Below are 13731 nucleotides of genomic sequence, written 5' to 3' on the forward strand. Positions count from 1 at the left end.
TTTATATTGTACTAAACGTTCAAATTGTACTAAAGCCACTTAAATGGCATTTGGATGGCATTTGGGGTTCAAATTTCACCAGCGTTCTGAGACTAAAATATTTTTTTGCTAAGCTAAAAAAACATCTGATAGATGAGCAAACAGACAAGAATAAACACAGCCTTGAGACTATTGATCTGTACTTTTCCCAGTACAGGCATGTCAACACACGTGCACATCACATTAGGTACACTTGCACAATACACTTGCCCCTCTAAATACATTAAACTAATTACATATTTATATATTAATGTTTTATTCCTATCGTTAATCATTTTGGGTTATTTTTGTTTAATATTTACTTTACATGGATTTATTTGTTTTATGACATAGTACTTTCTCATGCATGTGCAAGTCATTCAACACAATTTAAATCGAATCATGCACATGAATTATATCCACAAAACTGTGTGTTTTTGAATGTATTTATTCCAGCTGTCCAGTACATACAGTATAGAGCCACAGTACAAAGATAATTTGGCTGTTTAAAAAGTGCTTCATCTCAAAGTGCACAGAATCCTCAGATTGTCTCAACACGGTTTCTATTCCAAGTCTTTCACTCATTATTCTAATAATAACAAAAAAAAAACATGATAGTATATTGTAGCTTCAATAAAATGATGCAATGAATACACGTGTGTTTGGTGGAATAAATAAAATATGCAGCATTGGAATGATTAATGACAAATGATGTTTTCAATTTAACAAGCTGCGTCCACTTTGAATAGACATTTGTGATGAGTTTTTTGTTTACTTTTGTAACGTCTGCTCCTTAACACAATAAGAAATGTCCCACACATCTTGAGTCAGGTTCTGGTGCTGGATGATGTTGCTGTTCCCACTAGTAGTTAACCACCTCAGAGGGAGAACGCTGGTTGGTGGAGCAGTATCCCGCTCTGGACAAAGGAGGACATTTTGGGGTGATGAATTCCATTTATTTAAATACACACACACCTTTTTTAAGCTCAACTAAAGCAGTATCAATCAAAACTGTTTTTATTAGTGCTATCTTTTTTGGCGTTTGGTTTGTTTGTGTAGCAGTAAAAATTACTTCACCACTTTTTATGAAAATCTGAGGAACGAGGTATCAGTTCTGGTGCAAATCTGGGCACAGAAATCTTGAGAGTTTAGTTTTTATTGGTGAATGGCACGTTCAAACCAAAATGGCTGACTACCTCTGCATGTACAGTATAGGCTCCTTGATGACCCATTTGTCCCGATATGACGAACATGTGTACCGTTTTTTTTTTTTTTGATGCATGCATTTTTTGCTATGACGAACGCTTTTTGTGTAGTTTTGCCATTTTATGCTAATTTAACCACAAGATAGCAGCAACATGAGGAAATGCGGTCCTCAAAATTGCCCCAAAAGTCTAACAGTTCACTTTTCTAAAAAAAAAAAAAAAAAAAAATTGCAAGAAGAAACGAGTGCAAATAAGTAAAAAAAAAATAAATTAATTAATAAAAAATTTGTGGACTGTGGATTTCTGAGCTAAAAAAACCATGAACAAATACGTTTATTTTTGTGCTCTCCCCCGTACCACCTGCATGGAAACCTAAAAAACCCCCAGAAAAGTCATGCAATTTACAGTTCTGCCTAAGGTTGTAACTTACAAATTATTTGTTGGACTTTAACAAAGAAATTTCACCCCAAAAAATTCAGCTTTTTTGTGTGTCATCCCTTGCACCACCAGCACGGTAATATAAAAAACCCAAAATAAATACAACCTTCCAGTTTGTTTTTCCAGCATCATTGGTGTTCAGGAACAAATAAGTAAATACATACATACTATTACAACTTCGGAATAATTTTGTGGACTTGGCACAGACGGATTTCTGTACCAAAAAACATGCGTTAACCTCAAGATGGTAGCATATGAACAAGTGCAGTCCCAAAATTGTTCAATTTGTGCCAAAGGCCATAAGTTATGGATGATTTCCTGGACTTTAATAAAAAGGTTTTACAAAAAAAAAACGAAATCGTTTCTACACATCCTTCAGGATGGTAAAGTAAAAAAACAAAACAAACAACACCAGCAACAAATAGTCTCAACAGTAATTCCAACCATAAGTTGTGTATGACTTTGGGGAAAAAGAAAGAGTTCACAACCCCCGTTTGCGTGGTAATGATTGGATTTTTCAGCAGGACAATGTTGCAATTCACAATGCCCGACTGATAAAAGACTTCTTCTAGAGGAATAAAATCACTCTTTTTGACCATCCTGTGTGTTCCCCTGATCTAAATGCAATGGCAAACATTTGGGGATGGATGGCAAGGAAACTTTCCAAAAATGGACATCAATTCCAGACTGTGGAGGCCCCCCGTGAAGCCATCTTCACCACCTGGAGCAACATTCCCACTAGCCTCCTGGAAACACTGGCATCAAGCATGCCCAAACCAATTTTTGAGGTGATTAACAAGAATGGTGCAGCTACTCATTACTGAGTCCTTTTTGAAAATGTTTATTTCTATTTTTGGGGGGGCTTTGGGATTTTTTGGGCTATGGTCTTTTGATCAGCTGATGAACAGCCTGTTTCACTTTAATGGTTGTTCTCAATAAGTTGATTACTCAGTTTTTTTTTCTCTTCCCCAAATTTCTTCTTTTTGCGTTTTGAAGCTCTTCTTAGAAGCTCCTTAAGATCCAACAGTACAAAATGTAAATTCTTGCAATTTTTCAATTGGTCTTAAAATTTGGATCCGGTGTTTATAATAAAAAAAGGAATTTTGCTTTTCCCTAAAAATTGGCACGGAGGAACAGGCACAAATAAGTAAATATGTACATAGAAAGATAAATACTCTGCACTAAAAACAGGCATTAACCACATGATGGCAGTCGCATATGAACAAATACAGTCCCAAAAGTTGTATGATTTACAGTTGCGTTAAAAAAAAAAACACCTTTCATGTTTTTCGTGCATTATCCCTTTCACAATCTGCATTGTAACCGTTAAAAACAAAACGGTCTTTCGGTTTGCGTTTCCAACCTTATTGCCGTGCATCAACAGGCACAAATAAGTGAATATGTAAATAGAAAATACAAACTTCCACATTATTTTGTTGACTTTTAAAATAAGGTTTTCTGCCAGTGATGTGCTTACAGAGGAGGCAGGTGAGGCAGAGCCTCACTTATCCTAAATAAACAAATAATAATAAATCTTAAAATAAACCTTATTTTGGCCATTTTACTGTATTATAAATGTATTTTCTGTATGATTTCTATCGTTATTAGCATTTTCTTAAGTGAATATCGCTGATTTTGCACATTTCCTGATCAAATACAGAAACAAACCTAAGCTGAGGCACACTGAGTTGGATCATGTTGCCTGCAAGTTTCTGTTGGTCTGCATGTCGCCAGTAACACAGTGTAATGTTGCAGAAACATTTTTTTATACACTATGACTTTCTACAGCCTGTATACTGTCTTTAATGTCAGTATGACATCATTATTCTTGCTAATTGGACAGTCAAATACCTAGAAATGTCATGCGGGAGGCACTTGCAGTACTGCTGCACCCTGAAGGGGTTAGGCATGTGTGAGCTGGAGGGTGCTTGTTCGCCATCGTTGCACAGAGGAAAAGCTAGCTTTTTTTTTTTTTTACTTTATTGAAATACACAAACGCAAGTGTCAGCTAGAGCTAAATTTACAAACAAGTCAAATGCAAGATATTTTTATGCTTTGCTGCATGAATGCATGCATTGGATTGCCATAATGAAGGATTATATACCCGACCTCACCATGAGGTGATCAGACTTTTGCAACAAAGTATCAGAACTGTTCCTGGAGAAGAAGGGTGCATGTATTTCATATACAGACAAAAAGTAACAACACAAATGGTTTTCAGTTAACAAAAAAAATAATAAATGAGACTATGAAGTATGTGAAAAGCACTCGAAAACATTTTTTTAAGCAAATTAGTTTTGTCTTTTTTTTTTCGTTGTCCTCTTAATGAGCAAACTTTTTAAATAAAAAAAAAAACTCCAAAGGAGTCAGTGCCTCACCAGCCATAAACCTCACCGCACGTCACTGATTTCTGCACTAAAAAGATGGCGGTAGCATCTTTCGTGTTTTGTTTATTATCCCTCGCACCATCTGCATTGTAACACAAAAAATAAAAATACAGTCTCAAAAGTCATACGATTTACACTTGCGCTGTTGGACAGAACTTACGGAATTGTACAAAAATATTTCACTAAAAAAATAAGCAGTTTCTGTGTGTTTATTGCATTAAAAAGGCTAATATTACGAAAAGTCTTGTTTTTTTTTTTACAATTTGCGATTGTGCTGAAATATTCACGACACGATTCACTTTTTTTCCTTTTAATGATTAGATTTTGCAGTAAAAAAACGTCGTCTTTACCTGCAGAGTCCGGTGGAACACTCGTAGTTGTTCTGGCAGTAAGCGCCAAAAGGTTTGCTGTTCATGATCCTCCACAGCGGGCTCGAGCGGGCTAGTCTCTTCGGCGTGTGTTCTGGACTCTGGACGGGACCTGAACACACCTAGAAGACACAAACGCAGATATGAATTTGTACTGCTTGGATTGATTGTGGTACTCTCCAGGCTGGACTCACCTCCTGGGTCAAAACCAGCAGCACCATGCACAGAACGAACCTACTGAGGTGACTTTCTTGCTGCTGCATTTTTGTGCTGATAAGAGACCCTGCAGGTTCTGATCTGATGGATTTTGTCGTCACTGCACTCAGAAGCGGACGGGGGCCGGAGGTCAGACTCTGCTGGCGTGGAGGCCTTTTATAAAGATATCCTACCATTGGCGAGAGAGAGAGAAAGAGAGAGAATGTGTGTGTGTGTGTGTGTGTGTGTGAGAGCAAGAGGCAGTCACATTCCTCACCTTTGTGGCCCAGATGGAACTTTATGTGTTTGCAAACACTTTCCTCTCCATTTCATGCATGCACTCGTGAGTCCATTCCTTTCTAATCAGCCTGCAGCAACATGAGACCTCATGGCTTTTGACCTGATGCAATCACACCATCGCACTTTTGCAAACTCGAACACTCACCAATTTTTCTAGCAAGTGTACCCTGGTGAGAAGTTACATATTTTAGGGATTCTGGGCCTGGCCTACAAAAACAGTCAGTCGCCACCTTCTGGAACATCTTTAAATATCATTAGCCTCCAGTGCGTTTGATGGGCATGCATGTTCATCGTGACAGGGCATGCAAAAATCAATTAAGAAGCTACTGTGTGCTGTAAAACAAACAAAAGGTGTCATTTGCAATGATACATTCTCATGACTTGTACTGTAATTTCTGGTGTGTAAGCCGCTACTTTTTTTTCACGCTTTGCATCCTGAGGCTTACACAGTGACGCAGCTAATTTATGGTTAAAAGAACAACAGTTCCCATGATGCTTAGAGTGCAGCTTTAGGAAGTAGTCAATTGGACAAGTGAAGTGGACGTTAATATCACGTTTTGAAATCTTATGCAGCGACCGTGTTTTGATCTGACAAATCTTAAGTAAGTTCGATCATGTGTAGAATTTCTACAGCATCTGGTTGGACTGCTTGGAATGCAGCAGCTGTTGAACCGATGAAAAAAGGCGTCTTACGTCTCATCAAGAAGTCATGCTGGGAACAGCAAGTGGAGGTAGGATTGTAAGGTTTATCGAGTGTCTTATTTTATAGTGTTTCAAAAAATCAGCTATCACCAGCGAGTTTTGAAAGGCTGTACTACTGCGTAATGCAAAGGACAGCTTAAGCTAAAGGGCTAATTTGCCTCGAGATGAATGTGACGCCGAGAGCGGCATCAAAAGAGAGCGAGAGACTGACAAAGTGTATGATTACCGAATTATGAGCCTGTTCAATCCTGACGATAAAGAAGATGACTTTCGTGGTTTTAGTTCTCAGGAGGAGGATGAAGACGATGATGAATGACATTTCTGGTAGGCTACTGTTTAACTATGCGTGTTACATGCACTGTTGGTAACTGTTCAACAAGCCAAGTTACACGCGCTGTTCGGTGCAAGCATTTATTTAATCAAAAGTTTAAAAAAATCATTTTGTGTCACATCTTTTTGTGTACTAAATATCCCATATTACAACATGCACACCTGCGGCTTATATATAAGTCTTTTTTTGTCTTTAAAATGTAGTGGGTGAGTCAGTATTTGTATTTGTATTTGTATTTAAGATCTCTCGCCCTGATGGTGACTTTTAACTAGAACTTTTAGACAGATTTATTATTGGCTCACATGGACCTTCAGCACAAATAACTTTGCTACATATTTTAACATGATGTCACAATTTCTTCTGCAAGTCGAGTCCAGATGTTCTTCAGCAGCACAGGACTGGGGTCCCCATCCCAAGTGGGTTTAAAAAGATTTCCCACTGACCCCATATGTGTGATGTCTGTCACCCTCTGAGGTACCAAAAACCACCCAAACCTTAAAACACTGAATAATTCATTATTTGTGTTGTGTAACATGAATTTCTTGTTGTTGTGTAACCCTTGTCGCACTAACCTAGTTGAAATGATGAGGCCACAAAGTAAACACTTTATCCTACAAAATTAAGAGCTTGACGGAGAAGTGAGAACTGTGGACCTTTTTTTGGGTGCAAATCTTGGGCCACATGAGAGTCCAGGTGCCATGAGGTCATTGTCTCTCAGCTGACCTTTGAGATTTGATTATGCTAAAGTAAGCAGAAGTGGACTAGAGCTGCAGGTCCAGATGACAAAAATCCTTCATGACTCATGATAAAATTATAGAACTTCATTTAAATCGTAAATATGACGCAGACAGCTTGTTGACTGTTACTTGGCAGAATTAATCATAACTAAGGCTTTGTCATAACTAACACTGGAAGAAATGGGCAAGTAACTAAGTAAAGTTGCACTGTGCACTGTATTAAATATAAAATAGATGTGGAAAGAAAGCAACACAGGGCCAGCCACCTTATTTCATCTTACTAATGTGTTTGGGGGATTTAGTCAAGTGTTGTGGTCCCGGCGTTGAGCCAGTAAAATGGTTCAACTTCGCTGTCTGATCAAGGTCGGGGTTGCAGACCTCATCTGACCAGCTGCGAGTCCTCAGAACACCTCTACCCAGAAGTTAGAATGTGGTCATGCGTCACCTCTGGCAGACATACAGTACTTTTACATTTCATTTTGTCATATCGTCTGAGGAGATAATACTCTAGAAAGTTAACTTCTATATACTTTAGAGAAGTGGTTTCGCTGCATGACCCACCATCACCCCTCAATGACAAGCGACAACCCAAATTGTGGAATGCTTTCACTCGAACTTCTCAGATATCGTGCTCTTCTAAAAAGATGCCGGCAGACATCTGCAGCTGTGTGTTGGCAGGATGGCATGTGAAGTCCTGTCCTTCCCCTCCTGCTCAACCTTGATAAAGTTGCCCGTAAACATGGCACACATCCCGTGGCACCACAGCAAGCGAATGGCACAGGAAAGAACGCGAGATGCATTCACGGACATCGGGTCAATATTTGTTTTATATTTTTTGCCCAGGCATAAACCAGTAGACAGTGTACAACTTGTATACCAGTGTAAATGTACCATTTCCACTGTCAAGACCCAGACATTACTGTCTAAATAGCTAGCAACACAAGGGAGAAGCAAGATAATTGTGTCTTGACTACAGTCAGTCAGGGTAGGAGTCGTGTCATGATTTGGGGCTGCACGAGTGCTACTGGCACTGACAGGGCCTGCACAGGTTGTTACTGAAATTCTCTTCCACTCCTCCATGATGACATAACTGGTGGAGCTGGGAGACATTTGACACCTGTCAAAGTGATGTGTGTGATGTCAGCTGGCTAGAGTTGACTGGTAGCAGACTGCTAGCAGCAGGTTAGCAGTGTAGAAAGTGGCCGACAGCAGCTCCTGTGTGAATGTTCACTGCCTGTTCCCTGCTTGTTAATAAAGAGATTGAAGTGCATTGTGAGTCTCTCCTTAAAATAGCAGCAGTAGAGTAGTATTGTACACTGGTTTCTAGGTGTCAGTAACGTTACATTGATGAGACAATATCCACCAGGAAGTACGTTGTAAATCCTAACATGTGAGTCTATCTTTATCTTTATGTTTTTTTTTATTTTTTATGTCTAACATGGCTTATTTTTAATTGTTTTTTCTATTATATTGTGTAATACAAGTGTAAAGGTGACTATAGGTGTGTTATTTCAAGTCTACAGGGCTCTAATAATGTTAAAAACTGTATTTAGAGGGTCACAAACTGGTTTTCTATGCTTTATGAAAATATTCCATTTATTAATATTGAATCTTACTTAACGGACATTCACTTATCCAATTAACCAATTCACCGAGATAAGCGAGGGACGGCTGTACTTGGCCACGCCATCACCTTCAGCTTCCTCGGCAAGGCACTTGTCATCTTGAAGGTGTGTTTAGGCTCCTTATCATGCTGGAAAACTGTCATGTGGCCCAGTTTCAGCTTCATGATGTCACAGTACATGTTGGCATTCAGGTTTTCCTCATTGAACTGCAGTTCCCACCACCACTATGTAGGGAAGCTAATTTTACGACTCACTTGTGTTGGAATTTATTGTTCCCTCATGAACTGTAGCTCCCTCAGGGCCGGCAGCACACGCAGCCCCATACCATGAGGGTACTTTGACCAGGCTTGACTGTAGACAAGTTATCATGCTACTCACTTGTGTTGCCAACTATTTAGACAATAATGATGTGTGTTGATTCCTTTTTCGTGGATGGTATATCTATACAAGCTGTACACTGACTCCTCTAACGTATATCCACGTTTACTTTCCGTAGTATTTTCCCATAACAAGACATCATAAAAATGCTTGCTGAAATGTGAGGGCTGTACTCACTTTTCGGAATTACTGTAGATCATCACAAGTACTCTGCACTGAATTCACTAATTAAATAAGAGTGACCAGCACCTTGTGATTTCCTGTCCTGACGTGTCTCACATTTGTGAAGTTTATCATACAATTAGGTTGCAGCTTATCTCCAAAGGCTGTGTGTGTGTGTGTGCGTATGTGTGTGTCAGCCCACATAGATATCCATGTGGAGTGTGTATAAACAACTCAGTGACCCACTGACCTGTTAAATGATTCCTTCAATGACTACTGGATGATTTTTAAAGCCAGAAATTGTTCATGTTATTGATTGGTGCAGTTTTAGACTCATTCGTTTTTGCTTGCATTATTGAGTAGCAATCATAATGACAATAAAGGTTGTCGAGATTATTTTAATATTTCTTGTTATGTTTTGCACTTTTCCAAAGGTAAAATATGCTTAATAGCAGGTGCCCTATTTAAATGAAATGAGGCCGGTGACCGGAAAGGAAATGAACCTAGGGAGTACAAAAATATACAAATTTGAAAAAAAAACCCACCTTCCTAAAGAAGCCTGTAAATTAACACATCGGCCATAATCATCTTTACCTAAGTGAGAATATTAAAGAAATGGATGGTAAAAAAAACAAATAAGCATACAGGTACAACTCAATAAATTCCAATATCCAAAAAGAGGAAAGAAGAATGCTGCTAGGACCTCCAAAAGGTGTAGAAATCAAAGAAAGAAGTGTTCTTGGTCATAGGGTCAACAAAACGAAATTATAGTACTTAATGAGGAACGTACCCAGCCAACCCTAACCCTAACTCTAACCCTAACCACTACTCATTAGTTCTTCATTAGTTCCTGGGTAACTACTCTAAGTTGATGTGCCTTAGTTCCTCAGTAACTGCTCTACTCAGTTCCTCATTAGTTCCTCATTAGTTCCTCAGTAACTACTCTAACGTTATGTGTTTTAGTTCCTCAGGAACTACTGTATTTTTGTGTACCTTATTGTAAAGTGAGACCAGGCACTCCCTTAACCTGTTAAAACAGCTTTCTTCTTTATGGCATGTCTTAATGGACCTTACTCGGCCCCAGCACGTTTCAGCCATCCGACCTTCATCGAGGGGACAAACGATAGTAAGTAACAAGTGAGTAAGAGTGTGCCTTGGATTTTTGCGTTTTTTATTGTGCAAAAGATATTTGATTCCGGCAGTACAATTCAGACTGGAGAGCAATTAAAGGCTCAGGAAGTTTGCAATTAATTTGCTGATTAGAGCGCAAACCAGGAGTTTGCAATATTTTATTTTTTTCAAAGTTATTCACATTGCAGTAGATGAGATACTGAATTTGGGATTTTATTAGCTGTTAACTATAATCAGCAAAAATATTAGGAAATTACGAAATACATTCTGAAAATATTTCACTCGGTGTGTATTAACTCAATGAAAGAGTCATACTTTTTAAAGTAATTGACTGAAATAAATTACTAAATAAAATTTTGTAGGACTGGATGGATGGATGGATCTGTGGGCTAGTTGTTGTAGAGGAGCGACCTCTGTTGGACTGGGTGTGTCAGTGCAGCAGGTGAAGTCCTGCCAATTCATTTTGATTCTGAATATATTTGAGTTCTTTTTTTTAATTATATAATTTATTAAGGAGATACCTAATTTTTGACACAGGTTTAGAGCAAAGCTGGACATTTTGGAGACATTTTTCTTTCATTTGCAACACATTTATTTACAAATTAGGATTTTAGTCAGGACCGCATGGTGGTTAGCATGTCAGGAGATCGAGGGTTCTGTTTGGGCATCTCAGTGTGCCGTTTGCATGTTCTCCCCGTGCATTCCCAAAATATGCATGTTTGATTAATTGGAGGCTGGTTGTCTATGTACTCTGCGATTGACTGAAAACCAGTAACCCACCTCTCACCCGAAGTCAGCAGGGAGAGCCTGCAGCTTACCCGTGACCCTGCTGAGGCCAAGCAGTATAGCAAATGGATGGATAGATGGAATGAAAGTTGTACGGTTGAAACGGCTAAGTGTTACCTTTCAAGATAGGCCAGTTCTGTCTTTGTTTTATGTTATGAAATTATCCATGACACATGAGTCTTAGGCTGTTTTCGACATTTGCCGAAATAAGTGCTTGTGGTTTGAATTGTCTCTCGTTTTCCCCAATATTGATTTTGTTAGCGGATGCTCCTCCGGTTCACGTGGACCTAAAGTATGGCATGCGTGTAGTGTACATCAAGAAACATGAAACAAGAAGTTAGACTTTAGAAAATATGCAAATTTATTTTATTATTCATTTTCACTCGTAATAAAAAATTGCATTCTTTTCACAACACATGAACACTTTGTTTGAACACCCCCACCTTTTGCTATATAAATACTGTAGTTACAAAGTGAAAAAATGGACTATCACAACACATCACAAGGCCTTTGTGGGTTTTTTTTTTTTTTGTTTTTACACATCCGACACATTAAAATCATCTTTGGCGGTGTCATCCCTCTGCAAGTGTGGCCGAGAAGTGTGTTTTGTTTTTTTAATAAAAGAGTAGCAAAACACAAACACACTTGTGGCTGAGCACTTCAGCCTTAACATGTTGCAAAAGATTGTTAAAAACATGACTGAAGAAAAGAACACGGCACAAGAGAGATGAGGATGGTTGGATGGGATGAGGTTTTTGGATTTTCGCATGCTACAAATATTTATTTAGTTGAAATGGTCCAAACGCAAAGTGATGGCGACCCAGCTCAGTAGTCCAAGACCATCAAGGGCCTCAATTAAAGTGCTTTTACTATGAAAGGGCACAACTTCCTCTCTAGCGGCACGTGCACGACTCAGCCACCATGTCCTCCAGCTCCTTGTACTCCACCTTCTTCTTGTGCACCACCAGCACGCTCATGGGCATATACTTGTAAGGCACGCAGGAGGGCGGTGGCACATCGCCCACCCCCAGCTCGTTGATGATCGTCTGGATGATGGCGTGGTTTGGAGAGTGGTAGCCGTAGGGGAGCACGCGGGGGCAGTCACCCTGGCAGAAGCGAGGGTTGTAGACTGGCGGCGCAATGTAGTGTCCCCAACCCAGCTCGTCAAAGGACAAGCGGAAGGAGTGCAACTTGCAGCGGTTCTTGGTTGTGCTCGCTTTGTGTTTGTAGTTTGGGATGTCGGAGATGATGGAGGCAGCTGTGGATGTGGTCAGAAGATCCAGGGAGGGCTCTTTGGTTTCTGAGGAGCGGCGGTCGCGGTGCCGGACATGCGGGTGCCACCGGCCTAATCGTCTCACGAGTTCTCCCCTTTTGGCACCAAACAACTGCCCCATCCAGTCCTTCCCGTCACGCTCCTCTTCCAGGTACAAAAGCAGTGAAGGGGCTTCTACATGGGGCTCGCGTCGCCATTTCCCTACCCCAACAAAGCGAGTCCACCACCAGGAGAGGCCGCCATCCTTGTCCATCTGCCCATGCTCTGTGCACCAGTACTGGGCCGTGAGGCTCAAGTGTCCGCCACCACCCTCCTCGCCCCGGAGGATGTGAGCAGTGATGTCTGTCTCTGTCCACTGCTGGTGAGGCTCCATGGTGACCAGGCTCTCCTTGCCCAGTGAAGTGATCTGGGCTCTGCATCGAGGTGCGACCCCCACCCGGTCTGAGCTTGGAGACTCGGCGGAGGAAGAAGGGGAAGACCAAGAGCGAAGGTGGACGAAGGACGCTCTCATCAGCTGCTCCGAAGGAAGGGTGTCGAGGTGGTACTGGACTCTGAAAGTGTAGTGGTGGTCTGCGGAACAAGAACCAAAGTTAGGAGATCATAGAATGCTTAATGTGATCTTGCAAGATTTGTGAAAACGTTTAATGGACTTTTCTGTGTTATATTTCTGGCAAAGCTGGATGTGATCAGGATTAAAGCTGGTTTGATTCTGTATGTATACACATTTGTTCATGATTTGTCTAGTTTGAAGAGTTTTGCACACAACAACTTAACTAAAATCTAGACAAGAAATGATTTCATTACTTTGGATGTTTGGCGGATTTTTGTTATGTGTCCCTCACCTGTGGACGCGAGCAGGTAGTGTACCGAAGACGTGGAGGGTCTGAGCAAGCGCACTGTGTTGGAACCGAACTTTCGGTGTTGTTTAGGTCTGCCGTCCGGTCTCGCCGCGCTGCGGTACAAACTCAACATGAACTGCAGGTTCTGGTCGGCCTTCTGCTCGTCGGTCAGCGGCCGGTGGTGCGCGCCTCGGGGAGACATTTTGGACCCATCGACCACGATCCCGCACAGCGGGAAGACGAGGAGGGGCAGGACGAAGACGGGCGGGAAACCGTGCAGGCCGCGCATGTTTGGCAGGAGAAGCTCCAGGGCGCTACCAAGCTCCACCGAGGAGGCGACAGACGGCGACCATCGTCGGCGTGCCGTGCTGGGGCGCGACTCACAGCAGGCTCACCGGATCACAAACCATCATGGACTCAACGGCTTGTTACGGATCAGGGTGACCTCAATTAACTTCTCGGGTGCTTGGGAGCCGCCCATTAGAAGTCAGTTAAGTCATGTGACCTGGGCGTAAAAATTGGCTTTTAAGGAACAATGACAACAAACATCTCATACACATCTTTGTTTGTCCAGGATCAAGCATTAATCATTTTAAAATGTAATATAGTTATTATACAACAATATAATGAAAGTTGTTTGTATATCAATCAATGAACCAGCAATCACCGACACGGTATCAAAAAGTGGGTGGGGCTAAAAGTGAACCCGGAAGCTTTTAACTTGGCTCGACGATAATATAACTACAAAGGGGAGATATATTTGGCTTCATATACATGTGGATATAATGTAAAAGTCATTCCAAGAACACACACACAAAACATATTTAAAAGTGTACATTTTGTCAACGACGGAACA

The 13731-nt window shown here is 40.8% G+C and overlaps 2 protein-coding genes across 3 annotated transcripts; both read right to left on the reverse strand.

The window, feature by feature from the left end:
- Positions 1-452: 452 nt before the first annotated feature.
- leap2 (liver-expressed antimicrobial peptide 2) lies at positions 453-4814 on the reverse strand. Of its 2 annotated transcripts, XM_054753855.1 has the most exons (3): positions 4611-4804; positions 4399-4538; positions 453-935 (listed from the first exon to the last, which is right to left on the reverse strand). In XM_054753855.1, the coding sequence occupies exons 1-3, from the start codon at positions 4677-4679 to the stop codon at positions 881-883; spliced, it is 264 nt and encodes an 87-aa protein (XP_054609830.1). In that variant the 5' UTR covers positions 4680-4804; the 3' UTR covers positions 453-880. The 2 variants fall into 2 exon arrangements, with proteins under 2 accessions (XP_054609830.1, XP_054609831.1); XM_054753856.1 differs by lacking the exon at positions 453-935 and having other exon boundaries at positions 4395-4538; positions 4611-4814.
- A 6337-nt stretch (positions 4815-11151) lies between these two features.
- Positions 11152-13339, reverse strand: bmp15 (bone morphogenetic protein 15). The gene is made up of 2 exons (XM_054752818.1): positions 12879-13339; positions 11152-12606 (listed from the first exon to the last, which is right to left on the reverse strand). The coding sequence occupies exons 1-2, from the start codon at positions 13162-13164 to the stop codon at positions 11657-11659; spliced, it is 1236 nt and encodes a 411-aa protein (XP_054608793.1). The 5' UTR covers positions 13165-13339; the 3' UTR covers positions 11152-11656.
- Positions 13340-13731: the final 392 nt, after the last annotated feature.

The sequence above is a fragment of the Dunckerocampus dactyliophorus genome, chromosome 15 (genome assembly GCF_027744805.1).
Source record: "Dunckerocampus dactyliophorus isolate RoL2022-P2 chromosome 15, RoL_Ddac_1.1, whole genome shotgun sequence".
Lineage (NCBI taxonomy): Eukaryota > Metazoa > Chordata > Actinopteri > Syngnathiformes > Syngnathidae > Dunckerocampus > Dunckerocampus dactyliophorus.